This window comes from Alosa alosa, chromosome 2 (assembly GCF_017589495.1).
Source record: "Alosa alosa isolate M-15738 ecotype Scorff River chromosome 2, AALO_Geno_1.1, whole genome shotgun sequence".
Classification (NCBI taxonomy): domain Eukaryota; kingdom Metazoa; phylum Chordata; class Actinopteri; order Clupeiformes; family Clupeidae; genus Alosa; species Alosa alosa.
In genome coordinates this window covers 36,543,989-36,571,519 of record NC_063190.1, presented here as the reverse complement: position 1 = coordinate 36,571,519, position 27,531 = coordinate 36,543,989, and the positions used below count along the sequence as shown (strand labels likewise).

At 43.1% G+C, this 27,531-nt stretch overlaps 1 protein-coding gene across 1 annotated transcript in view; it reads left to right on the top strand.

The window, feature by feature from the left end:
* Window positions 1-298: 298 nt before the first annotated feature.
* The window catches only part of gabrr3a (gamma-aminobutyric acid type A receptor subunit rho3a), a 39,742-nt gene continuing 12,509 nt past the window's right edge, over window positions 299-27,531 (top strand). The window contains 5 exon segments of the mRNA XM_048237981.1: window positions 299-986; window positions 2,644-2,756; window positions 18,370-18,437; window positions 18,645-18,868; window positions 27,216-27,298. Of these exon segments, the coding sequence (XP_048093938.1) occupies window positions 841-986; window positions 2,644-2,756; window positions 18,370-18,437; window positions 18,645-18,868; window positions 27,216-27,298 (634 nt within the window). The 5' untranslated portion in view covers window positions 299-840.

Sequence of the window (27,531 nt, the reverse complement as noted above, 5' to 3'; positions counted from 1 at the left end):
TTTGGTTTTAATCAGGCCACAGTGCGCCAGTGTACTGGGGGAACAGGCTGTGCACTAGGGAGTCGGAGAGAGAGAGAGAGAGAGGGAGAGAGGGAGAGAGAGGAGGGAGAGGGAGAGAGGGAGAGAGAGAGGGAGAGGGAGAGAGGGAGAGGGAGAGAGGGAGAGAGAGAGAGAGAGAGAGGGAGGAGGAGAGAGAGAGAGGGAGCGGGAGAGAGGGGAGCGGGAAAAAGATAGATGAGAACAGAGAGAAAGAGAGAGAGTGACAGAGAGAGAAAGATTGACAGGGCAGCATCCCACACTTACACACAAATCCCCTCCATGCACACACACACACACACACACACACACACACACACACACACACTCACACTGGTAGGGAGAAAGTGGAGCGTGCAGAGGAATAGACAGCGCGGGATCACAACGGGGATCATGTGAGGAAGACAAGCGGCCAGCAGGACTTACCGCCCGCCGACTCACAGAGAAAGAGACGGACTGAGAGAAAGAGACTGAGAGAGAGAGAGAGACGGAGAGAGAGAGAGAGAGAGAGAGAGAGAGACGGAGAGAGAGAGACGGAGAGAGAGAGAGAGAGAGAGAGAGAGACGGAGAGAGAGAGAGAGAGAGAGACGGAGAGAGAGAGAAAGATGAGTATACATTCGTCCAGGACTTAGAACCGCAGCCGGGTGATGGAGGAGTCAACGTGTGGGGCATGTTCCGGTGGCACCGACTCACAGACCTGCGGGTGAGGGCACCACTCCCAAAGGACCACCGACCACCCACCTTACCCTACCCTACCGGGCAGCAGAGTGTGGGGCATCGTGGACCGCGGGGCATCGGGTCGGCATGAACGTTCACCAGATGGCCTTGCGCTGGGCATGCCTGGTCTGCCTGTACCCACTAGCCCTGGGCGGCAGCACCCACCTGCCCAACGGGCGCAAGAGGAGCAAGGACGTCTTCCTGGGGGAGAAGACCCGGCACAAACACGGAGGGTGAGGAGGGGGGCTGAGGTCGGAGAGTACTTCAGTTGGGTAGCTTATAGTATGGACACTCAAAGATCCCAACGCAGGATAGGTTTGGTCCAGTAATCAGGATGAGAATAAGCCTGTGTGTGTGTGAGTCAGTGTGTTTCTCAGAGAGTGAGGGAGCGACACACACGTTGTGCTTGTTGTGCTTGTTGTGGTTGTTGTGGTTGCTCCAAACACAATATTTGGAGAGTCCATTTCGCTGTTGTTTATTTCTGCCCCTCTCCCTCTCAGATATCTGTTGTAGTCGGCAGCTGTTGACTTTCATCTCTCCGCTGATTCAGCCGAGATATTTGCATGGGCTTGTTTGGCAGCGTGTACTCTGAGGAGTGAGTGCTGTGTGAGTGTTGTTTGACCAGACTGTCCCTGGGTGAGGTGCACTTGTTTATGGTTGTGTCTTTTGTGCATTACTGAGGGATAACCTTTACTTTGATGCCCCTGTTTGTTTGATGTTCAGAGAGTGCTTTGGTACTGTGTTTGTGTGTGTGTGTGTGTCTGTGTGTATATGTGTGTTTGTTTATGTCCTGCAACCAGCTGTGCTGCAGTCAACTCTTTTCCCAGTCGACTTGTTGGCAGCATTTCCAATCATGCATATGTGTGTGTGCGTGCGTGTGTGTGTGCGTGCGTGCATGTGTGTGTGTGCGTGCATGCATGTGTTTGTGTCTATGTGTGTGCAGTGCTACAGGTGTTAAAAGTGTGTCTTGCAGGTGTGTGTTCTGGTTTGCGTGAGTCTCAGGTCTGGTGTACGGTTATGTTATCTGAGACACACGTCTAAACCTATTTCCCCATGTGGTCCTTTAGATTAGCTGTGTGTGTGTGTGTCTGTGTGTGTGTGTGTACGTACGTGTGTGTGTGTGTGTTAAACAGTCTAAAGGTGAGTTAAGCCCTGTGGCGCTGAGCAGAGCTGCAACATATTCAGCAGAGCACAGAGATGTGACCATGGCACCAGGCACTGGCAGTGCAGGGTACAGGATTAAACCCGTTATCAGCACTGCCATGAAAAAGATCTTTTGTACAGATATGTGGATATATGAAATGATTTAGCTGTAATGTACATGTTGTATTTATTTCTTGTTCATGTTAAAACGGAATGAATATAACATCTCCCTATTACACCCTGAGCTTGTTGTGGTTAGTGTTCTTATGAGCTAGTGGTGGTTAGTGTTCTAGTGGTGGTTAGTGTTCTTATGAGCTAGTGGTGGTTAGTGTTTTATGGTGGTTAGTGTTCTAGTGGTGGTTAGTATTCTTATGTTGGTTTGTGTTCTTATGGTGGTTAGTGTTCTTATGTCTGTTTTGTTTTTGCTGTTTAGTAATCTGAGCAGTGAAGAATCAGTTTAGAACTCAAACAGATGTTAACTACTGATGACTTCTCTCTCTCACTCTCTCAGTCACACACACACACACACAAACAGAGACACACACACACACACACACACACTCTCTCTCTCTCTCTCTCATACACACACAATCTTCTCTCTCATTTGCCCATCTCCCCCTTTCTCTCTCTCTCCCTCTCTCTTCATCTCTCTCCCTCTCTCTCAGTTTCTTTTTCATCCTTCTCTGTCTCCGAAACCTCAAAGATATTTTAAAAATGGAAACTAAACCTTCCTCTCTCTCTCTCCAGGCGGATAGACTTTAAAATGAAGAAATCAGACAGCACCAAGTCTCTGCTCATAAAATCCGAACAGCTACTGAGGATTGAGGACCATGACTTTGCTATGAGGCCTGGCTTTGGAGGTGAGGGATGAAGACAAACACAGGCTCTCTCAGTCTGTCACACACACACACACACACACACTCACACACGCACGCACGCACACACACACATCACACACACACACACACACACACACACACACACACACACACACACACACACTCGCACGCACACACATCACACATACACACACACACACAGACACACACACAGGTATCAGGTTCTGGAATATTAGTGATGAATCAGGTTCTGGAATATTAGTGATGAATCAGGTTCTAGAACACTGGTGATAAATCAGGTTTTAGAATATCTGTAGTAAATTGGGTTCTGGAAGATGAGGTGATGAAGTGATGATGTGATGAATGAGATGCTGAAGTGCTGATGTGATGATGTGATGAATGAAGTGATGATTTGATGATGTGATGAATGTGACTGAAGGATGATACTGAAGTGATGAAGGATGAATGAGAGGAAATGATGAAGGATGAAAATGAGATGCTGAAATGATGAATGAGATGCTGAAGTGATGAAGATGAATGAGATGCTGAAATGATGGATGATGAATGAGATGCTGAAGATGATTGATGAATGAGATGCTGAAGTGAAGTGATGAATGAGATGCCAGAAGTGATAAGGATGAATGAGATGCTGAAGTGATGATGTGATAAATAAAGATGCTGAAAATGATGATAAATAAAGATACTGGAAATGCAAGAAATTAACTGATGAATGATGTGATGATATGATGATGTGATGAATGATAGAATGCTGAAATAATGATGTGATGATGAGATACTGAAGTGATATATGGATGAAGTGATGAATAGAGCTGAAAGGATGATATGGATGGATGAGATACTATTGATGATGTGATGAATAGAGATACTGAAATGATGGGTGACATGTGATGATGAATGAGAATGCTGAAATGATAGAGTGGATGAATAGAAGATACTGAAGTATGATGGATGATAGATGAGATACTGATATGATGAAATAAGAATGCTGAAGTGATGAAGTGATGAATGAGATGCTGAAGTGATGATGTGATGAAGTGATGAATGAGATGCTGAAGTGATGGAGTGATGAATGAGATGCTGAAGTGATGATGTGATGAAGTGATGAATGAGATGCTGAAGTGATGAATGAGATGCTGAAGTGATGAATGAGATGCTGAAGTGATGATGTGATGAAGTGATGAATGAGATGCTGAAGTGATGAATGAGATGCTGAAGTGATGATGTGATGAATGAGATGCTGAAGTGATGATGTGATGAATGAGATGCTGAAGTGATGATGTGATGAAGTGATGAATGAGATGCTGAAGTGATGAATGAGATGCTGAAGTGATGATGTGATGAATGAGATGCTGAAGTGATGATGTGGTGAATGAGATGAATGAGATGCTGAAGTGATGAAGTGATGAAGTGATGAATGAGATGCTGAAGTGATGAAGTGAGAATGAGATGCTGAAGTGATGGAGTGATGAATGAGATGCTGAAGTGATGATGTGATGATGTGATGAATGAAATGCTGAAGTGATGATGATGAAATAGAATAATTGATGATAAGTGATAGATAGAAGATACTGAAAGGATGAAGATGAATGATGTTGATGATTGATGATGAAGGATGAAGTGATGAATGATGCTGAAGTGATGGAGGATGAATTAGATGAAGGATGATGATGATGTGATGAATGAAATGTTGAAGTGATGATGGATGAATGATAATTGATGTGATGAAGGATGAATGAGATGCTGAAGTGATGATGTGGATGAAGTTGGATGAATGATGCCGAAGGATGGAGGATGAAATGAGATGCTGAAGGATGATGATGAAGTGATGAATGATACTGAAGTGATGAATGAGATGCTGAAGGATGAATGAATGAAGGATGATGATGAAGTGATGAATAGATGCTGAAGGATGATGTGATGAAGTGGAGGGAATGAGATGCTGAAGTGATGAATGAGATGCTGAAGTGATGGATGTGATGAAGTGGATGAATGAGATGCCAGTGATGAATGAGATGCTGAAGATGATATGAATGAGATGCTGAAGTGGATGATGCATGGATAGGATGAATGAGATGCTGAAGTGATGAATGGGATAGATGAGATGCTGAAGTGATTATGTGATGAATGAGATGAATGAGATGCCATGATGTGATGAATGAGATGATGAAGGATGATGTGATGAATGAGATGCTGGGAGAAGTGAATGAATGATGATGATGAAGATGATGATGCTGAATGAGATGCTGAAGTGATGAAGTGATGAATGAAGTGCTGAAGTGATGAAGTGATGAATGAAGTGCTGAAGTGTGAGTGTTGAATCAGGCTCAGTAAAAATGGCAGCTTACAGAAATGAGATCTAATGAGATCAGCTTGCAGAAATGAGATCTAATGTTGTGGGATTAAGGCTAAATCATGGCATGTGGCTTTGATTTGTGTCATGGGATAATACGGGGTGGGGTGTAGTGATGGTGTCTTTTGGGTCGTTCTCTCAGCAGACAGGATGTGGTCATCACATGCTGTTAGTAAACGCAACTCTAGCCTTGCACATGCTTTATTATCCTCTTTATTCTGTTGAGTTTCTTAGCAGCAGCACCAGTGACAGTGGGCAGCTGTGGCTGCTAGATTGGGAGCATCCACTTCTGAAACAGCAGGATCTCACACACCTCACACACCACAGATCTCACACACCACACACACCTCAGATCTCACACACCACACACACCTCACACACCACAGATCTCACACACCACATATCTATCTCACACACCACAGATCTCTCACACCATCTCACACACCACAGATCTCACACACCACAGATCTATCTTGCACACCACAGATCTCACACAACACAGATCTACCTCACACACCACAGACCTCACACACCATCTCACACACCACAGATCTCACACACCACAGATCTAGCTCACACACCACCTCCCACCACAGATCTCTCACACCACCTCACACACCACAGATCTCTCACACCACCTCACACAACAGATCTCTCACACCACCTCACACACCACAGATCTCTCACACCACAGCTCTCTCACACCACAGATCTCACACACCAGCATCCAAATCTGCAACAGCAGGAGCTTAAGCAGCTCTCATCCACCACCTCACACACCAGCATGTCAATGACAGACATAAAGCTGTTTCATACAGTTGCTTTTCTGAACTGTGTGTGTGCTAATGAAAAGCCAGCTTCCCTCAGTATATGTAGATGCAGCTGTAGCAATATTGCCCACTGGTGCTCAGTATATATAGATGCAGCTATAGCAATATTGCCCACTGGACTAGTGCTTCTTCAAAGCCTCTTTAGGACAGCGGGATTAAACATCACTTCCCTCAACAGCTGACTGACCCTCCCCATCCCAGAGAATACAATACAGACGCTTAAGTGTGTGTGTGTGTGTGTGTTGAGTCGTGCATCTTTTCTGTGTACATAGTTAATCTTCACCTAGACTTCCCTGGTCATAGAGGATTTCACATCTAAATTTAAACACAGAGGAGGAGGTCTAGACGCAACAGATGTGAAGCTAAACAGTTTATGAGGAAGACAGTGAGAGACACACACACACACACATACACACACGCACGCACGCACACACACAGCTCAGAGGGGTGACACACTTGGTCTTGTCTCACTGGTCACTGCTGGTTACACTCCATATTGTCTGCACACAGGTGAAGGACAGGTAAGCACAGGTGATGGAGGGTGTGACAAAAAGGAGATCATAGAGGAACACAGGTAGCACAGGTGAACATTGGTAGAGTCGGCAGGTATGTGTGAAGGCATTGGGGTTGGTAGAGTAGCCAGGTATGTGTGAAGGCGTTGGGAGAGTAGTCAGGTATGTGTGAAGGCGTTGGGATTGGGAGAGTAGCCAGGTACTGTATGTGTGAAGGCGTTGGGGTTGGTGGTAGAGTTGGCAGGTATGTGAAGGCGCTTGGGCTGCAGTAGAGCAGGCAGGCATGAAGGCAGAGGCTGGTTAGAGCAGGCAGTGAAGAGTTGTAGAAGAGGTATGTGTGAATGCCGGTGGTAGAGCAGGCAGGTATGTGTGAAGAATTGAGTTGGCTGGTGGGTAGAGCAGGCAGGTGTGAAGGCTGGGGGGCTGGTGGTGTATGGCATGTGTGAAGGCGTTGGGGTTGGTGGTGTAGCCAGGTATGTGTGAAGGCGTTGGGGTTGGGAGAGTAGCCAGGTACTGTATATGTGAAGGCATTGGGGTTGGTGGTAGAGTAGCCAGGTATGTGTGAAGGCGTTGGGGTTGGTAGAGTAGGCAGGTATGTGTGAAGGCGATGGGGTTGATTTCAGCCGATTCCTGGCAGCACCAGACAGGCAGCGGGATGAGAAGTAGGTTAGGGTGTCACCTTACAAGCCTGAATCATCTCCCTCCCCAAAATCCCCTGTGACCCAGATAAGCATGACACAGCACACTCGCCGCCACACACACAATAGGCCTGCTGGACACATCTGTGTGTGTGTGTGTGTGTGTTTGTGTTTTTTTCATAATGTACCCATAATCTGGATTATAATCCAGTGGTCGGAGAGTCCAGCCAGAAGAAGACATTTTAACGCACGTGGAGAGGACAAGGGCCAGCCTCTCAGTCCAGCTGCCTGGGGATCACAATGACCAGTGGCAGGAGTAACACAGTGACCAGTGGCAGCAGTAACAACAACAATGACCAGTGGCAGGAGAAACGCAGTGACCAGTGGCAGGGAGATCATAATGACCAGTGACAGGGAGATCATAATGACCAGTGACCAGTGGCAGATGTAACAATGACCAGTGACAGGGAGATCAAAATGACCAGTGACCAGTGGCAGGGAGATCACAATGACCAGTGACCAGTGGCAGGGAGATCGCAATGACCAGTGATCAGTGGCAGGGAGATCACAATGACCAGTGGCAGGAGTAGAGTAACAAAAACAGCGGATTTCCTATTGTTTGCTATGGTTTGGCAGTAGAGCGGTACACAGTGCTATTCTTATGATAATATTATATGCTAGCAGAGAATGTGAGCAGAGAATTGATCTGTGTTGAACTTCAACCTTTGATACACATCAAAACCATATAATACCATAACTCTATACACATCTGCAAAACCATAAAATACCACAACTCTATACCACATCTGCAAAACCATAAAAAAAACAACTCTATACACATCTGCAAAACCATAAAATACCATAACTCTATACACATCATAAAATACCATAACTTTATACTAGTGCTGTCAGTTAAATGCGATATTAACGGCGTTAACGTAAACCTATTTTAACGACCTTTTTTATCGCGAGATTAACGTTCTTTTTGGTGTAACAAACTTTGTAGTTTTTTCACATGCTGTTGCAACAACTAGTAACGTTAGAACAACTACAAAACCACACCGGATCTAGCTAGACCGGAAACTAAACAATATGCACCATGGCTTAAATTTCACTGCGGGATTGCGGGTATTGCGCATAATTTGTTCAAGTCCCGCAACTCTAGCCATCATAATGCGAGAAATTCCCGCATACACTTTTACAGCCTGTCTGATGACGTTAATATAGCCTAATCATTAAGTGGCGAGTTGAATTGAACATAGCCTCATGCAGACGCACACACACACGGAGAGAGAGAGAGAGAGAGAGAGAGAACCACTTTGCGCCGCAAATAGGGCTACGCTTACCATGGCAAACTTTACATCTGGAAAGAGCTCCTTGGTAACAATCCTGCTAGCTCAGGTCACGCCAACACTTGATCCCAGAAAGATTGTCTTCTACATGTTAGTTTTTGAACATTTATTGTATCTAATGACATAGAAAACATAATAATTTGCATACACATACCGCACTATGCACAACTTTTATTCACTAGCTTACTTATAGCCTAAAACCGGCCAGGTTGAAGGGGGCTAATTACTCCATAGAATTACTCTCACGTATTTTCTTAAAGTGACAGGCACTCAATTACACCTACTCATCAGCAATGTGCACTCAATTGGACCTACACACCACATTAAAGATATGCCTAAGTGAGGCATTCAAATTACTAAATATGTTTAGCTACTAGTAATTACTAGTAAAATGCTAAATGCATTATTAAATAAATACACTCTATATGAATTCAAAAATATATGATAGAAACATATCACATAAGCTATCATTTTCAGTGTGTGTTTGTGTGTGTGGAGAGAGTCAAGCAGAATCTAGGATGTCCACTGTTGTGAATGATCCCACTACAGTATATATTACTGATGACGCCAGGGTGGTGGGGGCCCCAAATCAAACACTTTTAAAAAAGTATCGGTATTGAAATCGCACTTTTGACTTGGTATCAGAATCGACCCCCTCCCCCAAATTGTGTAAATCCCCCTACATGAATAACCTAAGGGGGGAATTCCCCCCCATTTTGAAAAATGAATTTTAAGCCCTGATGCACTGACGAATGGAACTGCACGTACACGCCCCCTTTTAGGTGAAAGATGAGTGATATAAAGGAAATCTATGCTGCTGCATCAAAGTGGGGAGCGAAAAGGGCTTATAGTAAACTTACTAAATCTTGAAACAAACATGAATAAAAGGCACAAAATAAGGTTGGTGTAAGAGTTATCTGTGTGTTTATGGGATTAATGTGACCATGTTCCTATGTTTTGCTCTTTCCAGTTTTCTAACAGGAGTGTCATGAATGTATTGATAGGCACAGTCAAACTGCCCGTGGCTGACTATAATTAAGTTCAGCAAGCTTAACTTTACATGTCATAACATCAACTAAACATAAGTCACACATTCATTCTATCACTTGTAATATGAACGTGAGCCTCGCTTCCTACAACTAGGTGAGATAATTGGCTATGTTATACTGAAGTTCCACAGTTAGCTAGCTAGCAAGCTAAACCGTTTTGCATGGGATATTATTGTAAGTGTAGCTACATGCTAAATTTGTACAATACATGGGGTATTGCAAACGTACGACGGAGTATTAGGGCCAGACATGAAGAAAAAAAATATTTTTGCCATGGCGAGATTAAACTCGACATGTTGACTTTACAGTCGACATGTCGACATTAAACTCGACATTTCGAGAATAAAGTTGAAATATCATGTCGACTTTAATCTCGACATGTCGACATTAAACAGCCTCGGACGATTGAAAAGGAGAATGAATGAAACATTGCAGTTTTCTTCGAGTGCAACAATGATTAGACATACATCATGTGGACAAAACATAGAACATATTAACCTCCGTTGCTCAGCCAAATAGCCTACTTTCCTGTTATCACGGAGTTACAGGCTAAATGCGATGGTCAAAAGTAAAACGCCATAGTTTATTTATTTATTGTAGGCTTATTATTAAAGAGTGTTTTTCATCTAAAGGTTCAACTTCATGCTTATGCACTAGACTAGGTATACTAAGTGCTCTCCCCAATCCCAGACTTTCACATTGCATGTTTGTTTGTAATGGATGCAAAACAGCCTGAATGTCTATGGAGGGATGAATGAAGCTGTCCTCCAGACCAGGCAACCCCATGTAGGCCTATAAGTAAATGCACACATATTCCCCTCACGGGATCAAAAGAGTATAGGCCTATATACATATCTGTGTTTATAGCCTCCTATATGTATTGCAGGTGAGACATGGAAAAGCAGTTTTAGAAAATGAGTTTTGCATGTTAACTGAGAGTGACGGCCTGTGGGTCATGAAGGGCAGTTATTTGATGTGCGGTGGCCTTACCCACGAAAAAACAGAGTGAAATAACATTTTGTAGCCTACTATACATTATATCATTGGAAACATGTATTATTCTAGCTATATAATAGTGCATGGTATAACCGCTGCAGATACAGCCTCACGATGACTGCAAATGAGAAGACGAATGAATACCTGCAATCTAGCAATCTATCTGGAAATAACACCTATTTGAAGTAGGCCTATTATTCATGTCACATATTGTGTGTTAGTGTAGGGCTACATAGCTTAAACTGTAGGCTATGTTTAAACTTTATTTCGAAGTTTATCGTCCGCATGTCGACTTTAAAGTCGACACGCCGAGATTAAAGAAGATAACTTTATTCTCGAAATGTCGAAGTTTAATGTCGATTATGGCGACTTTAAAGTCGACATGACATTTCAACTTTATTCTCAAAATGTCGAAGTTCGAGAATAATATGTCGACTCGACATGTTGATTTTTAAAGTCGGCGTGTCGACATTAGAAGTCAACATGTCGAAGTTTAATCCGCCATGGCAAAAATATTTGTTGTCTTCATGTGTGGCCCTAATACTCCGTCGTCCAAACGAATTAGGTTGGTAATGTACATCGTTTTGACATGAGTAAGTACCATAAACATAATTCTTCATAACTGCCGTGTTAGTAAAATGATTGAATGTCCTGTGAATTAATAACTAGATGTAACGTCAACGTGTGATTACTAGCTGTCTTTCCCATGATATAATGTTAACATGTTTTCCGCTGAAATGGGGCGTGATGCAGATTAAATGTATCTTTATGATGATGCGCCGTTAGTAGGCTAAAGGCATGCTGCACAACTTGGTTGGGCTTACGAGCTGGTCAAAGAGTAGTAGTCTAGCTGACGCATTAGTTGTGTGCCACCAAAGATTTTTTCATCTTCACTTGTTCTGTTATCAACATTCCTCTTTGGCTGCTACTATTTGCGATGCACTCTGCTTTCGACATTCATTTACATAAGATTCCATTCTTTTCAATACAACTCCGCACACCAGCATCCCACTTTGCCATGTAAATCACGATTCAGTTATATTTGGTCGACGCTGCTCCATAAAATACATCGTTCATCCAGTGTTTGCCTGTTAAAAACTTCGGCGTTGATGTGTGTGGCAAGTGACAGTGCACCATAGACTGTACGCCTATAAAATTTCAATGCACTCATGTTGAAAAGTTCCTTATTTTCAACTGAACTCAAAGATAATGAATATAGTATGAATATAATATTTTCTGTTTGTTATGCCCTTTATAATTTTGTGCATGCACTTCTGCGGTAGAATTTATTTCATTTTATATCAGCTATTTCTGAAAAATATATTGTGTTGCCTCAGGTCTGCTGCATATCTTTTGAAATTTGATTTGAAATAATCAAACAGACCTACGTCTTAAAGTTCAGTTAATAAAGTAACTTGCTTTGCTTTCATTTGAATCCCAATCAAGATACACAATAATTACTTTATTGTTAATATGGACTCCTGGAAAGTTCAGAAATGCAAAATAGTAGAATTTTAATCATATGATAAAATATGTGATTAATCGTGATTAACTATAGGAATTCAGCGATTAATCGTGATTAAAAATTTTAATCGTTTGACAGCACTACTTTATACACATCTGCAAAACCATAAAATACCATAACTCTATACACATCTGCAAAACCATAAAATACCATAACTCTATACCACATCTGCAAAATCATATAATACCATAACTCTATACCACATCTGCAAAATCATATAATACCATAACTCCATACCACATCAAAACCATAAAATACCATAACTCCATACACATCTGCAAAACCATACACTAATTCTCAGCCTTTGATTTTTTAATTTCATAAAAAAAAATATTTTGCAAGTGTCTCTTCCTCTGTGCTACATTGCCTTCAATTTCTGTTGTTGACAAGGGGTGTGTGTGTGTGTATGTGTGTATGTGTGCGTGTGTGTATTGTGTGTATATGTGATGTGTGTGTGTGCGTGTGTGTGCGCGTGTGCGTGTCTGTGTGTGTGTGTGTGCGCGTGTGTGTGTGTTAATGTTGGTTAATCCCTATGCTATGCTGAAAGGGCAGTATAATCAGGTAGGACGCGGCAGTGGTGACTTGTGGGTGGTGATTAGAGTGAGGAGAGTATTAGTCCCGCGCTGAAGTCCCTCTGTGTGTGTGTTTAGAGTGGGGAGAGTATTAGTCCCGCGCTGAAGTCCCTGTGTGTGTGTGTGTGTTTTAGAGGAGGAGAGTATTAGTCCCGCTGGGAAGTCCCTGTGTGTGTGTGTGTGTTTTAGAGTGAGGGAGAGTATTAGTCCCGCTGAAGTCCCTGTGTGTGTGTGTGTGTTTAGAGTGAGGAGAGTATTAGTCCCGCGCTGAAGTCCCTGTGTGTGTGTGTGTGTTTAGAGTGAGGAGAGTATTAGTCCCGCGCTGAAGTCCCTGTGTGTGTGTGTGTGTTTAGAGTGGGGAGAGTATTAGTCCCGCGCTGAAGTCCCTGTGTGTGTGTGTGTGTGTGTATATGTGGGTGTGTTTGTGTGTGTAGAGTGGGGAGATTATTAGTCCCGCGCTGAAGTCCGTGTGTGTGTGTGTGTGTGTGTGTGTGTGTGTGTGTGTGTGTATGCTTAGAGTGGGAAATGATTAAATTCTCATAAATTCGGAACTGTGCTGCACAAGCCCTGAGGGCCACTGGAAAACACCACAATCCACTTTACACACCTCCCTCAAACGACCATTTAACGTGTGTGTGTGTGTGTGTGTGTAATCATATCTGTGTATGTTAGCATGGGTGAGTGTTTCTCTCTATCTCTTCACCTTTGCCTTTGTGTGTGAGTGTGTGTGTGTGTGTGTGTATGTGTGAGAGTGTGTGTGTGTGTGTGTGTGTGTGTTCATATTCGTATGTGTATTAAGGCCACTCTTTTACTCGGCTTTGTCTATCCTGTGTATTGAGTGGAGAGAGGTTTTTGACATGAACTGACTCCAACACAGACACACACACACACACACACACACACACACACACACACACACACAGAGGACCCATGATGACAGAGGGATTAACACAAATTCTCAGATACTCGAGCTCTGACCCATGAGTTCTCTCCCAACAACACAGCACAAATACACAGCACAGACACACAGCACAAACACACAGCACAAATACACAGCACAAACACACAGCACAGACACACAGCACAAACACACAGCACAGACACACAGCACAAACACACAGCACAAATACACAGCAGACACACAGCACAAACACACAGCACAAATACACAGCACAGACACACAGCACAGACACACAACATAAATACACAGCACAGACACACACCATACACACACAACACAAATACACAGCACACACACACACACACACAGCACAAATAGCCTACACAGCACAGACACACAGCACAAACACACAGCACAGACACACAGCACAAACACACAGCACAAATACACAGCACAGACACACACACAACACAAATACACAGTAAACACACACACAGCACAAATACACAGCACAGACACACAGCACACACAAACAGCACAGACACACAGCACAAATACACAGCACAGACACACTGCCCAGCGAAAGGACCAACGCTCTCTTCTAACAACACAACACAAAACTGCAGTTTTTCTAAATTACAGTGCAGTACCATCATGTGTTCATGTCCCAAATATAATATTTGTGTGAATTGCATGTGAAATTAATTTAATTCCTCCAAAACTGCAGTAAATAAGAGTTACTAAGAGAAGCTAGCATCCATATGTTTTAGTTCCTGCAGGGCTCTCAAGTTTTGAAGTTTGCAAGGAGTGAGACTTTTGTTTCTCAGGGGGGGGGGGCGTGGCATTGGCAGTACCACGCCCCTCCCCCCCCTGATCGAAGGAGTACATGAAAGTCCTACGCCTGCTTGAACTACTCGTGGCCCCCCCCTCCCCGATCAACAGACACACCCTCCCCATGTCCCATCGACCCAGCTTCATGAGAGAGCACAAATTCCATTATTTCAAACACACTGTTTTATTTATTCTAGAACCCTATAGTAAATAATAATAAATAATAATAACATAAATTATAATAATAATTTCACCCAAATGGGCCCTTTGAACAGCAGTGGCTCATTCTGCTCTAAACAAACAGAAAACAACCAAATGAGAAAAAGCACATTTAGCCCCAAAATGGTCTCTTGAACAGTGGTGGTTCTGTCCGTGTGTGTGTGTGTGTGTGTTTATGAGTGATGTTGTGTGTTGTAAGTGTTTGTGGCAGATTTTGATGCCTTGATGACTGATACTGGGGGCTCCCATTTGAAGCACTGTGGTTCAATGTCAGCCATTTTCACAGTCATGAGGCCATCCTTAAAAATATTCTTGTTTGCAGTAACAGCCAAAAAAAAAAAAAAAAAAAAAAATGGGTCGGTAGGTACAGTGGGTCAATATTTTTTTTTCAAGATTCAAAGTAAAAAAAAAAGTAACATTTTGGTCATGGTGATTACGTAGGTATGAATTTAAACAAATGTGCATATTGTGACGTAACTGACTGGGTCCTCAACCCGTGCCTTCAGGCGCATCACTGCAAACCTCAATCTGATGCAGGTTATGTAGACCAGCCTTTCTCAAACTTCTTTGACCTGAGGCCCAGTCATAGCAGACTTTGGGGTCATAGGGCCCATCTACACGTACCCAACCCCACTCCCTCCAAATCAAATTGTCATTGTCATTATCACAATCATTATTATGCCTATATTGTTATACATGCACTTTCACTTAAATGTTTTGTGACATGCACATCAGAGGACTGCTTTACTAATGTAAGATATAATTATTAGTTTCATTGCTTTTGCATGGTTGCATGATGCTTGCATAAGAACAGAAATACTTCTCAAAACAGCAACAATTATATGGGTGCTATTGTTTTGGGATGTTTCCCTCATGCAACCATCGTACATTGGTAGGAAATGGAGAAAAAAAATTCATGTTTTTTAATGAAGTTTAATTTGAATGCCTGAAGGATTCAGGAAACACAATACCAGCTTTTTTGGCGAGCAGATAGGCGTAGATCACTGATCTGTTGATCTTTAACAGATAGAAAGAAGGCTACAATAGCTTTTGGCCACGTTTAATCAAATTTGACTATACAATACTCAGTGCTATACAGTGTATTATACAGTCTCTGCTCTGTTTCTATGGAAGTTCCAAAAATCAACGTTGTTCTATTAAGTGTCGTTAAACAATTAAATAGCATTCAACAGGTTGAAGTGGAGCTTTGATCTGAGCGCATCGATTCGTTTCAGTTTCTCACCAAGAGGCGCCTGCATTAAATGAACGCTTATACCACCACTTTATTGTATGGCTCCATGTTTAATGACATCGATAGCAGAAGCGTTTGTTTTTAAACCAGCGGTATCTTGATCAACTTTCGCAGCAAATTATCAGACGGCACCGGGCCTAATTTCACTCCACGACCAAGGCCGTAGCCAGGATTTTTCAAATACCGAGGTCAGGGGCGTCGCTAGAAATGTTGCCCCCCCCCCCCATTTTGCCAACAACCATATATTTGTTCAGATTATAACATGTTTTGTTTATAACTTGAACCAACACACTTTTCTACAATATTATTTTTTTTAGATGCACCATCTGAGCCTTTTCCCAAATTGGCTTTGGATATTTATACTGGACCCTGCTCCATCTGTTATTAAGAATGAGCTGCTTCTCCTCATCAGTGTTAGCCTAGAAATCTAGACGCGCCCCTAGCTAGTCTAGCAACTCTTCGTTGGCTTGTGAGCTCCAGAAATCGAAACTGAATCAGGCCAATGAAATTGTGTATAGAGTCGTTAGGTGGGCTTAACATAATGATTGATGGCAGAGTTACAACGGTTTGGCTTTATTTCCCTGCTACTTGAAAACAAATAAGATGGATGTTGGTGTTGGCGAACAGTGTGACACGAGTTAAGCTTTTATTAAGTTGGCAAACGTTTGAACTAGCCAACTAGCTCGGCTGGTGGGAAACGATGGGACTCATAAGCGCAGCCGCTGTCCTATTAGCGTGCAGAGGGAATTTGAAAGACAACTGATTATCCCGCCCCTCGGACTGAGCACTGCGAACGGTGAGTGTCCAGACCCTACATTTTAATGTGGGTCTGGCTCATCAGGCTACATCAGTGTAGCAAATGTTGCATAATTTGCAGGGTCATAGGCTGCAGATCTTGTAGGCTACCTTCTGACACAGTGGGTGTCACATCTTGACTCTCACTTGGGGGGGCCCTTCACCTCATTTCCCTCTTCTCCTCCTTCTCAACTGCCTGATTTCTGTCCCCTGTCTCCTGTGTTGGATTTCTTAAAACAACAAGTCTCTAAATTACTGAACAATAATTGATATAATTTGACAAAGGGTAGCCTAATAGTTGTGCCATGAGATAATATTCTTCACAACATTATCCATCTTATATAACATTGATATAGCTTCGTTTTCAATGCAGGTTAGCTAACTGCATCTCCACTGAATTTCAACATACATTTTCATTATTTAGCATCTCATTGGTAGCCCTAGGCCTACATTTCTCACCTTCCCTCCTTCTCTGTCTGTTCTGCTGGCTTTCCAAAACGTTAACTTTGTGACAGCCTTTGTTCGGGTCAGGTGAGTTAAGATTAGCCTACTGGCAGAAATTAACAAGACGTCAAGTTTATTTTGAAGTTTATTTTTAAACTATGTGAGCTGCGTTGCGTTCGTTAATTAGTTTAGGACACACTCCGCGATAGCCTACCTAGGACATGTCAAAACGAAAATAGAGTCGAGTCGGCTATCACGTGACGGTTGATGCAAAGATAATTGTCTCGTCGGCTAGGCCTACTTAATAAATGAAACGAAACTTGAAGAAAAAAATACCGAGGACATGACCTCGGTGTCCTCTATGGTATACGGCCATGTCCACGACTCCGCGGATCAGCAGTCTCCACGTTACGGACCCACATCAAAACAAAACTATTTCCTGATTGGTTGAGAAATCCTATTTTCTGATTGGCCGATAGGTTAGTAACTGAACAGCAACTCTCTGAGCTGAATGAGCGCACAGACAGCAACGTTGTGTGACACGTTTGTAAAATATAGCCCTTAGAAATGTCTGTGCGGGCAAGTTAATAATTTCTCGGAGTGAGAAATGCCATGTGTGGCGTGTGACCGTGTGAAGTCATTAAAATGCGTGTGTCTCACGCTCAATGCGTGAGACTTGAGAGGTCTGGCCCTGGCTAGTGCGCTTACCCCCCAATCCGAGGTGCTGCAAGTTGTGGGGAAATGAAGTCAAGGAAGTCAGCAAGCTAGCCAGTTAAGTTAAGAAGCTAGATAACAAAGTTAGCAAGCTAGTCAGTAAAGTTAGGAAGCTAGATAACAAAGTTAGGAAGCTAGTTGGGAAGCTTGATAAGAAAGTAAGCAAGCTAGCCAGTAAAGCTAGGAAGCAGGATGAGAAAGTTAGGAAACTAGTTATAGAGGTCAAGAAGCTAGCCCACAGGGTTATTAACAGGGTGAAGCCGTCAGGAGGCTAGTTAGAGACCAGACCAAGCCCACAAAAAGCACAGAGTGGCTGTGCAGTGTTTAAAGAGTGTGATGTTGTTTCTAATGGCTGTGCATGCCTGTTTAAGCTGTATGTGCTGTTTCTAATGGCTGTGCATGCCTGTTTAAGCTGTGTGTGCTGTTTGTAATGACTGTGCATGCCTGTTTAAGCGGTGTGCTTTTTGTAATGGCTGTGCATGCCTATTTAAGCTGTGTGCTGTTTGTAATGGCTGTGCATGCCTGTTTAAGCTGTGTGTGTTGTTGTAAGCTGTGTGTGTTGTTTTAAGCTGTGTGTGTTGTTTCTAATGGCTATGCATCTCTGTTGACACTGTGTGTGTTGTTCCTCTGCAGGTTCAGCCATACCTGTGGGTATCGATGTTCAGGTTGAAAGCATCGACAGCATCTCTGAAGTCAACATGGTACAGTACTGTACCTAAACCAGTCAGCACCAGCATACACCCTCTTACGTTCACACGATGCACAGCATTGCATGTTATTGCATGTTTATGTGTGTGTGATTATGTGTGCATAAATATGTTTCTGTGCATGTGTTTGCATGTGCGTGCATGTGTTTCTGTGTGTGTGTGTGTGTGTGTGTGTGTGTGTGTGTGTGTGCATGCGTGCAGGACTTCACCATGACCCTGTACCTGAGGCACTATTGGCAGGACGACCGCCTGGCGTTCCCCTCCAGTAACAATAAGAGCCGCACGTTTGACGCCCGGCTGGTGAAGAAGATCTGGGTTCCGGACGTGTTCTTCGTCCACTCCAAACGTTCCTTCATCCACGACACCACCATGGAGAACATCATGCTGAGGGTCTATCCTGATGGGAACATCCTCTACAGTGTTAGGTAGGGATTTTTGTTGTGTGTGTGTGTGTGTGTGTGTGTGTGTGTGTTTTGTGTGTGTGTGTGTCTCAGTAGTTATGAGAGGTAGCATCATATTTGTTTTCAGTATCATCAAGATGGTATCAGATTTTGCTCTAGCGTTGCTTCAGTGTTGTTCTAGCGTTGCTCTAGCGTTTGCTCTAGCGTTGCTTTAGTGTTGTTCTAGCGTTGCTCTAGCGTTGCTCTAGCGTTGCTCTAGTGTTGCTTTAGCGTTGCTCTAGTGTTGTTCTAGTGTTGTTCTAGTGGTGCTCTAACGTTGCTTTAGTGTTGCTTTAGCATCGCTTTAGCGTTGCTCTAGCGTTGCTCTAGTGTTGCTTTAGCGTTGGTCTAGCGTTGCATGAGGAGCCACTGTGTGCACTGTAGTCAAGTCCTCAAGTCTTCATTCATACGTTCATGCACTAGTTCGTGAACTCCAGTCACAGGGTGTGTGTTGATGTAGGGTTCGTGCTGTCGAGGCACGTCTGAGCTCGGTGACACAAGTCCCTACTCCTCAAAGACCAAACATTCAGACAGCTGCGTGAGTCAATTATGTTTCCAGGAATAAAAGAGTAAAGTTTGCTCCTCTCTGTTGACTCAACAGGCTCCCACATGCCAAACAACATGAGACAGCTGTCTTTCTTTGAGCACAGCTGGGAGAGGCCTAACTCCTAAAACCTACTGTTAGAACTAAACACGGTGAAGCAGCTAAAAGCTATGCAGTTTAGCTCTGGAACCAACTTTCAGATAAGATCAAAGTTGCCCCAAATGTAGCAAGTTTCAAATCTAGAATTAAGACTAAACTTTTCTCAGATGCTCTCACGGGCCGTCACGGCATTAAAGTGACAGGCACTCAATTCGACTTGCACAGCACTACAGTGTAATGACATGAAAGAGAAGTTTATATAGTTTAAACAGTGCTGTGCAAAAGTTAAGACACCCATGCTGAAATTGACTAAAGGGAGGAACAAAAAAAAAATATTTTGCCTTTTGTCTTAATGCCTTAATTAAAAAAAAAATAGGACATCAATTATTTTTTAATGTATCATGTATCGTAAATAAATAAATGTTATTAAATATAAATGTCTTAACTTATGCACAGCACTGTATATTCTAAATAGTTTGTACAGTGGCCTACAGTGTACAGTTGTACAGTGGCTAATACTAATAATGTAAACGAAAAAGGTGAAAGAAAAACATGAATAATCCTGTTCAAGTACTGCAATAATCATGCTTTGTAAATGCTTGCTTGTGTTGATGGTTATTATGTCATAATTTGTAACTCAATCTGTCCATTTCTTTCACAAAATCCACCAGAAGTCACCATTTAAGGAGTCGTTTTTTCAAAACCTACCTACGATCAACAGCACCGCTACTGGAAAAAATTCTAGGGGAAACACTGCATATCGTGGGGAGTTTATTGTTTCGTTTTGGCAAGTAGCCGTGTAATAGTCAAGTCAAGTCAGTTTTATTTAGTATAGCGCATTTAACATGCACAAAGTGCAACCCAAAGCGCTCCACATACAAGACATTGACAAAAAACAAAAGACAACTAGATGTACCGCATAGCGGTACAAAATATGACCGCCGCTCAGTCCTGTACATCCGTTCCGCGAAAATAAATCACACTTCAATTTGTCTCCATCTTTTACTCCATCCCCCACTCTTGAAACTTTTGTGTATGCTTGTTTGGCATGCCTGAGTGTGTGTGTGCGGCTGCACAGAAAGTAGCCTACTGGTGCTGAAAAGGTGAATAGATTGTAGAATAGCCAAAGAAGATGTAGCATTGTTATAAAACCTTTAAAATCTCTAAACAATCACAAGTAGGGCAGTTCATCACAGTTCATCCATTGCAACTGGATTGATGAAAGGTCACTTACACCTGTAGGCTACATTGTATTTGGGAAAAGCAAAAGGTATCAGCATAATGTTATTTATTTATTTATTTATTTATTTATATATTTTTTATGTATTTATAAACAAAAACATCTCTGTCAGTTCCATGCCGTTTTCAACAGCTATCAAAAACAAAGGCCATTTTGGATGGATGGATTTTTTTGTGAATGTTTCTTCTTCTACATAAGATTTTAGTCATCTTTAGTTCATGTAATACTTTTATTGTCAATGCACAAATTAAGTAACAGTAGTCTGAAACGTTATTGTTAATGCACAAATTAAGTAACAGTAGTCTGAAACGAAATGCTGTTTTACATCTAACCAGTGGTGCAAATAACTGACATGTCCAAATGGGCCTTGATGAAATCGTCGCTAGACTGTTCATACATTTTACATTTTAACGGGCCAAAGTTGAAAAGCTTTTGTCCGTTATTGTTAGTGCAAATATAGGCTGATTCATGTTCCCTTGCATTGTTTAACTGAGGTCCATGGCTAGTCTGGCTTTCATCAGACCAAGCTCAATCTTTTAAGAAATCAAAAAATAAATAGCGGGCAGATCAGGCTGGGTTCACCCAGCCTAGTCCATAGGCACCCGATATTGTTTAATTTTCCGATTGAGATATACACGCTCTGGCTATTCTAAATGCAAAAATGCATCAGGGAGTTATGACAAAACGGTAACTAACAAACTAGATCCTAATAGAAAGCCGTTAGCTTCCCTAAACTACAAGTAGGATTAGGCCTATTTACAACATAAATTGTCAATAGGCTATGCTGGCGACACAAATAAAATCTCCTTTGGAAACCAATGGCTTACGCCTTACAGTATCAAGCGGACTTAAACTGCCATATCGTGGCGAAAAGTTGTAATAACATTCACGCAGCTCCATGAGTCAAGGAAAGCGCGAATGAAGTAGGCCTAGCCACTTCTAAATGGGACCCACTACACAGTAGCTTAAGGTGTGTTGCTAAAGCAGCCATAATGAAATGAAGGTGTCATTGTTTGGATACTTCACACACCGCGTGCTTTTTAATTTCACAGACTACAACTACCAAGCTGGAATCAAAGCACATCGATTTCCCTCTCACACCCTGCACGCACTTAAAACAAAATAAACAGGCGTCTCAGTCTCACTCATGTATAGGCAAAACTGTATCAGACCGGTGTAACATTGGTAAATCTTCCATTGCACAGAATGATTTTGTAGCACGTGCAATAAATGACAGTCGAAAGATACAAACAGTGCTGCTATCAATTTGCTTGGTATAACCGCATTTATAGTTTTCTACAAATGCAATCAATCAAATGGGCCTCCATCACTCAACCAACGCTAACGGTAACATTACCTAAGTCCTTATTGATATTACAAGATTAACGTTACCTGCAGTAAAACCAAGCATGTCCGATAAACATCCTCAGATTTATTTCGGCTTCAAGAAGAAATGGGAATTACACTTCATGTGAACATCGTCCTATCCTTATTAGATGTTCGCTGCGGTAAATTGCAGTCCTTGTAGGAAGCGTCCATTGTTTTTCCAACCCACTTTTAACTTCCAACAAAATTACGTCTCACTGCAACGATGCACCATCTAGTGGACAAACGACTACTTATCGCCAATACTGAAAATGCAGCCATGATGATGATGATGAATATTTATTTTGGCTTTCTTTTGATCCTACTGAATTTGTAATTATGTATCGGCCGTTCTAATACCGATAGTATGTGGGTGCCTGTGTGTGTGCATGTGTATATGTGTGCACCGCCATTTACAGGCCAATGAGTGTACAGTCACTAAATGTACACATAACCTAATTTTTTAGACCCCCCCATGGATGAAATTCTACTTAAACTGGGCATACCCCCAGAGAATGCCAGGTCAATCATACACATACAATTTGGTGCAGTTCTGAACATCTTAACTGAAGATAGGGGCGATTAAAGCAGAATAATATTGCATTTTCATTTTTTACCGGGGGGGGTGCAAATCACAAATGAGTGATTATGAGCCAGGTTGATGTGGGCCCTTGAGACCAACATACCATAAAAGATTCTTCATCCTCAGTGCCACGGTTCAGGTAGTTATTTAGGAAAAACAGTTTTTTTTGCGGTTCGGGGGGCCCAGCACGGGGCGGGGGGGTGGGGGTTTGTGGTGTTGGTCCCCGGGGACGAAATGAAATTTTTCCGTAAAAGTCTAGTGGGGCTACATACCCACCAAATTTCATGTACCCTGGTGGTTCGGTGTCCCGGGTATCAATGACCAAAAACTCAGGAAGTAGATGACGGGAAAAATTCTTGAATTGTGTGCACGTGTGTGTGTACAAGTTTATGTTTATGTGTGTGGGTGTGTGTGTGTGTTTGCCTGCGTATGTGTGTCTGTGCATGTGCATGCATGCGTACATATGTCTACTGTGTGAGTATGTGTCATACGTATGATTACTGTAAATGTATGTGTGTGCGTGTGTATCTGTTTATGCACATGTGTGCACATGGAATGGGTTTAACATGACCCCTGGAGGCAAATATCACGGAAAAATTGGTCATCCTAGGCCCTACAGTTCTCAAGATATTCACAGAGAACTGTGTCTGCCCTACCCTCCTTTCGGGGTCCAGTCCAGCGGGGGCTACAGATCAAAAAAGAAAAATGACGGTTCCATGCTATCCATGTGGGGTACATGCCCACCAAGTTTTGTGTACCCCGGTCTTTCAGTGTCCCGGGAATCCTTGTTGGTGTAATGCCACTAAATGTACACATAAATTATTTTATTGTAAGGCCCCCATGAACGAAAGTACACAAAACTTGGCATGCATTCGGAGGGTGTCATAATGATCCTACACTTTTAATTTCTTGCAGTTTTGACCTTGTCAGCCAGAGATATTGTGATGAAAACACCTAATTTTTTTTTTGCTTTTTAATTTTTAACTAGGTGGCGCTATACATGAAATAAGTGGTAATGGGATGGGTTGACATGCCCCTTAAGACCAACATACATAAAAAAAGGTGGACCTCCTAGGCCCCACGGTTCTCGAGATATTCACAGAAAACTGTCTCCGGCCACCTACAGGCCAGTTGGTGTATAGTAACATAAATTAATTTATTGTGTGGCCCCCCATGAACGGAATTCCACAAAACTTGGCATGCATACAGAGGGTGTCATAATGATCCTACACTTCCAATTTCGTGCAGTTTTGACTGTGTTAGGTCACAGATACCTTCAATTACAACACCTCATTTTTACTTTTTTGTGTTTAACTAGGTGGCGCTATACATGAAATGAGTGGTTATGGAATGGGTTGACATGGCCCCTTGAGATCAACATACAAAAAAAAAATGGTCCTCCTAAACCCTACGGTTTTCGAGATATTCACAGAAAACTGTGTCTGCCCTACCCTCCTTTCGGGGGGTCCAGTCCAGCGGGGGGGCTACAGATCAAAACGAAAAACGATGGTTCCATGCTATCCATGTGGGGTTACATGCCCACCAAGTTTCGTGTTGCGGTTCCATGCTATCCATGTGGGGTTACATGCCCACCAAGTTGCGCGGCGGTCATAATAAGACAAAAAATGCCAGACGGAGCGGCGTAGTCGGCAACGTTGACACCACATTTAAAAAATAACAAACACAAAAGATGCCGGACGGAGCGGCGTAGTCGCCAGCGTTCCCGTGACACCAAGACATAGAAGATGGTGTAAGGGCAATGATGACCCGCGTGAAACTGCCAATGCAGGACCAACAAAGTTCTTTCACTGACCAACTCAGAGAGTTTACTGGCAGTCTGGAGAGCAGAGCACCGGAAGAACAACAGTCTGAAGTCATGATGGGCGATCTTCCTGCTGATCAGCAGCTCGGTGGCTTTAGCAAGGACTGTTTGTTGCTTCATGGCTCCCGACGTCGCCATCAGAGCTCCCCACGTCAGCACTCAATCCAGACTGCAGGCACCCAGCGTCAGAGGCTATACGTTAACGTTATTGCAGCTCGCAGGGTCAGCCGCCTTTCGGCTCGGTGGTCGTGGCAGCTGCAGATCTCTCGCAGAGTAGGCCCATTGCCCTGAGCAATCTTTCCGTCCAGACGAGTCCAGACAGGGTAATAAGCAGGATAATGTATAGAACTGTCGGGACTTTTCCCAATAATGACCGGTGTTCTATACATTATCCCTTACTTATTAACACTATTAAACTATTGCCCTTTTATGCTTTAAACTATTTTTTGACTATTGCCCTTTGACTATGCTTGTATTAGCTATTCCTGTTTGCCTTTGTTTATGTAAAGCACATTGAATGTAACCTGACTCTCGCCAGATGAATTTCGTTCCGCCTAGCTCCACTCATCCATCCACATCATCCAACTCACGTAAGAAAGTAACAGAGAGACTTCTCCTTTGAGCTCGGCTGGGTTAAACAGCATGAGACTTCTCCTTTGAGCTCGGCTGGGTTAAACAGCATGAGACTTCTCCTTTGAGCTCGGCTGGGTGAAACAGCATGAGACTTCTCCTTTGAGCTCGGCTGGGTTAAACAGCATGAGACTTCTCGTTAGCTCGGCTGGGAGGGACCTAACTCAGGTTAAAGTAAGAGAGTAAGAGAGTTCTTCACAGGTCAAACAAGCCCAGGGGGTGGAGGAGGCTTTCAGCCTGCGCTAACAATGACTCTAATTACAGTTCAAAGATCAAGTGTCCTTTTCTACTCTAGCTTGTGCACACACTGAATAGTTTATCAGAGCGAACGGGCTGCTGCCGAACAATGCTGATTAGAAAGCCTTTGATTCCCCCTCTCTAAGGCCTCTCTGAGGTCACTCTGAGGTCACTCCTCTTTGATTCCTCCACTCTAAGGTCACTCCTCTTTGATTCCTCCACTCTAAGGCCTCTCTGAGGTCACTCTGAGGTCACTCCTCTTTGATTCCTCCACTCTAAGGTCACTCTGAGGTCACTCTAAGGTCACTCTAAGGTCTCTTTAAGGTCTCTTTAAGGTCACTCTAAGGCCTCTCTGTTATCTACTGCTGGATGAAATTTTGCCATTGGGATCATGCTGGTATTAGAACGTTTGGGCAATGTTCCACGTGTCATGTTTGGCAGGTGTACCCTACACACACACACACACACACACACACACACACACACACACACACACACACACACACACACACACACACACACCTGTGCAGCTGTCAGGAGGGCTTATACCTGTTCAGGTGTGACAGGTTTGATCCTCAGCTCCGCTACATGCTTTCATACAACACACACACACACACACACACACACACACACACACACCACATGATCTGTTGTTTGCTCAACTAAATGGCCTCATAGATTACATTTCAAGCTGGATTGTGTTGATGATTTGTCATGGTAACCTGACATTACAAACTGATATCTCTAATAGGCATTTAATCCTCCTGATTGTACAGTAAGTATACTGAATCTGTTAGATTTTAATTAGTGCAAAGCATAATTGTATTCAGAAGAGAACTTGGCAGTAAATTCAGTAAACACACTTTGTCCTTTCACTCTGAGGACAAGTGTATTCACTACAAATTGGAAATGAAAGGCAGAAGTCCTGAAGACAGAGTCAGTTGGAATATTCCTGTGTGTGTGTGAGAAAGAGAGTCAGTTCAGGAGTGTTTCCCCCTGAGGAACATTCCTGTCTGTGTGTGTGTGTGTGTGTGTATGTATGTGCAGGCTTTGTGTATATGTGTTCTGCTACAGAGCCATCCTTGTTATTTCTAGGAAGAGGGCATTGTGGTTCGGCTCTAGATCAATATGGTTGTGATGGTGTCTGCATGCACATGAGAATATGTCAGTAGGTGCTTTTGGACCTAACTAGGGACACGTTTGAGAGGGACTAGCCATGGGTGCCCCCTGACTTACAAGTCTTTTTCAGTTTAGGCCTACCTTTATTGTCATTGTACACATGAGACAACATATCATTGTTCTCAGTTCCTTCCCCCAACAGTCAGAGTTCAGAACTGAGAAAAAGTTCCAAAAAGTCTGAAAGTTTCTTGATGTGTTCTGTTGCTGGTTGACTGTAAATCAGTGTGTTCTGTGTGTGTTCTTTTGGTAGGTGACTGTAACTGTGTGTTTTATGTTGCTGGGTGACTGTAACTCAGTGTTTTCTGTGTGTGTTCTGTTGCTAGGTGACTGTAACTCAGTGTGTTCTGCTGCTAAGCGACTGTAACTCTGTGTGCTCAGATGCTGGGTGACTGTAACAGCTGTGTGTGTGTGTGTTCTGTGTGTGTTGTGTTGCAGGGTGACTGTAACTCGGTGTGTTGTGTGTGTGTTCTGTGTGTGTTGTGTTGTAGGGTGACTGTAACAGCTGTGTGGGTGTGTGTTCTGTGTGTGTTGTGTTGCTAGGTGACTGTAACATCTCTGTGTGTGTGTGTGTTCTGTGTGTGTTGTGTTGCTAGGTGACTGTAACTCTGCGTGTGTGTTTTGTGTGTGTTGCAGGGTGACTGTAACAGCTCTGTGTTCAATGGACTTCAGCAGTTTCCCCCTGGACACACAAAACTGCTCTCTAGAATTGGAGAGTTGTGAGTATTGCACACACTCTGATAGACACACACACACACACACACACACACACACACACATACACATATACACAGAATGACACCCATGCGCACACACACACACACACACACACACACACACACACACACACACATTTTGCTAATGCTAATGAGCCGTGGAGCATCAGTGCTGTCAGTAGCCCAATAGTCTGCTCTGCAGATGGGCCGCTCTGATTGGATGCCTCAGCAAGAAC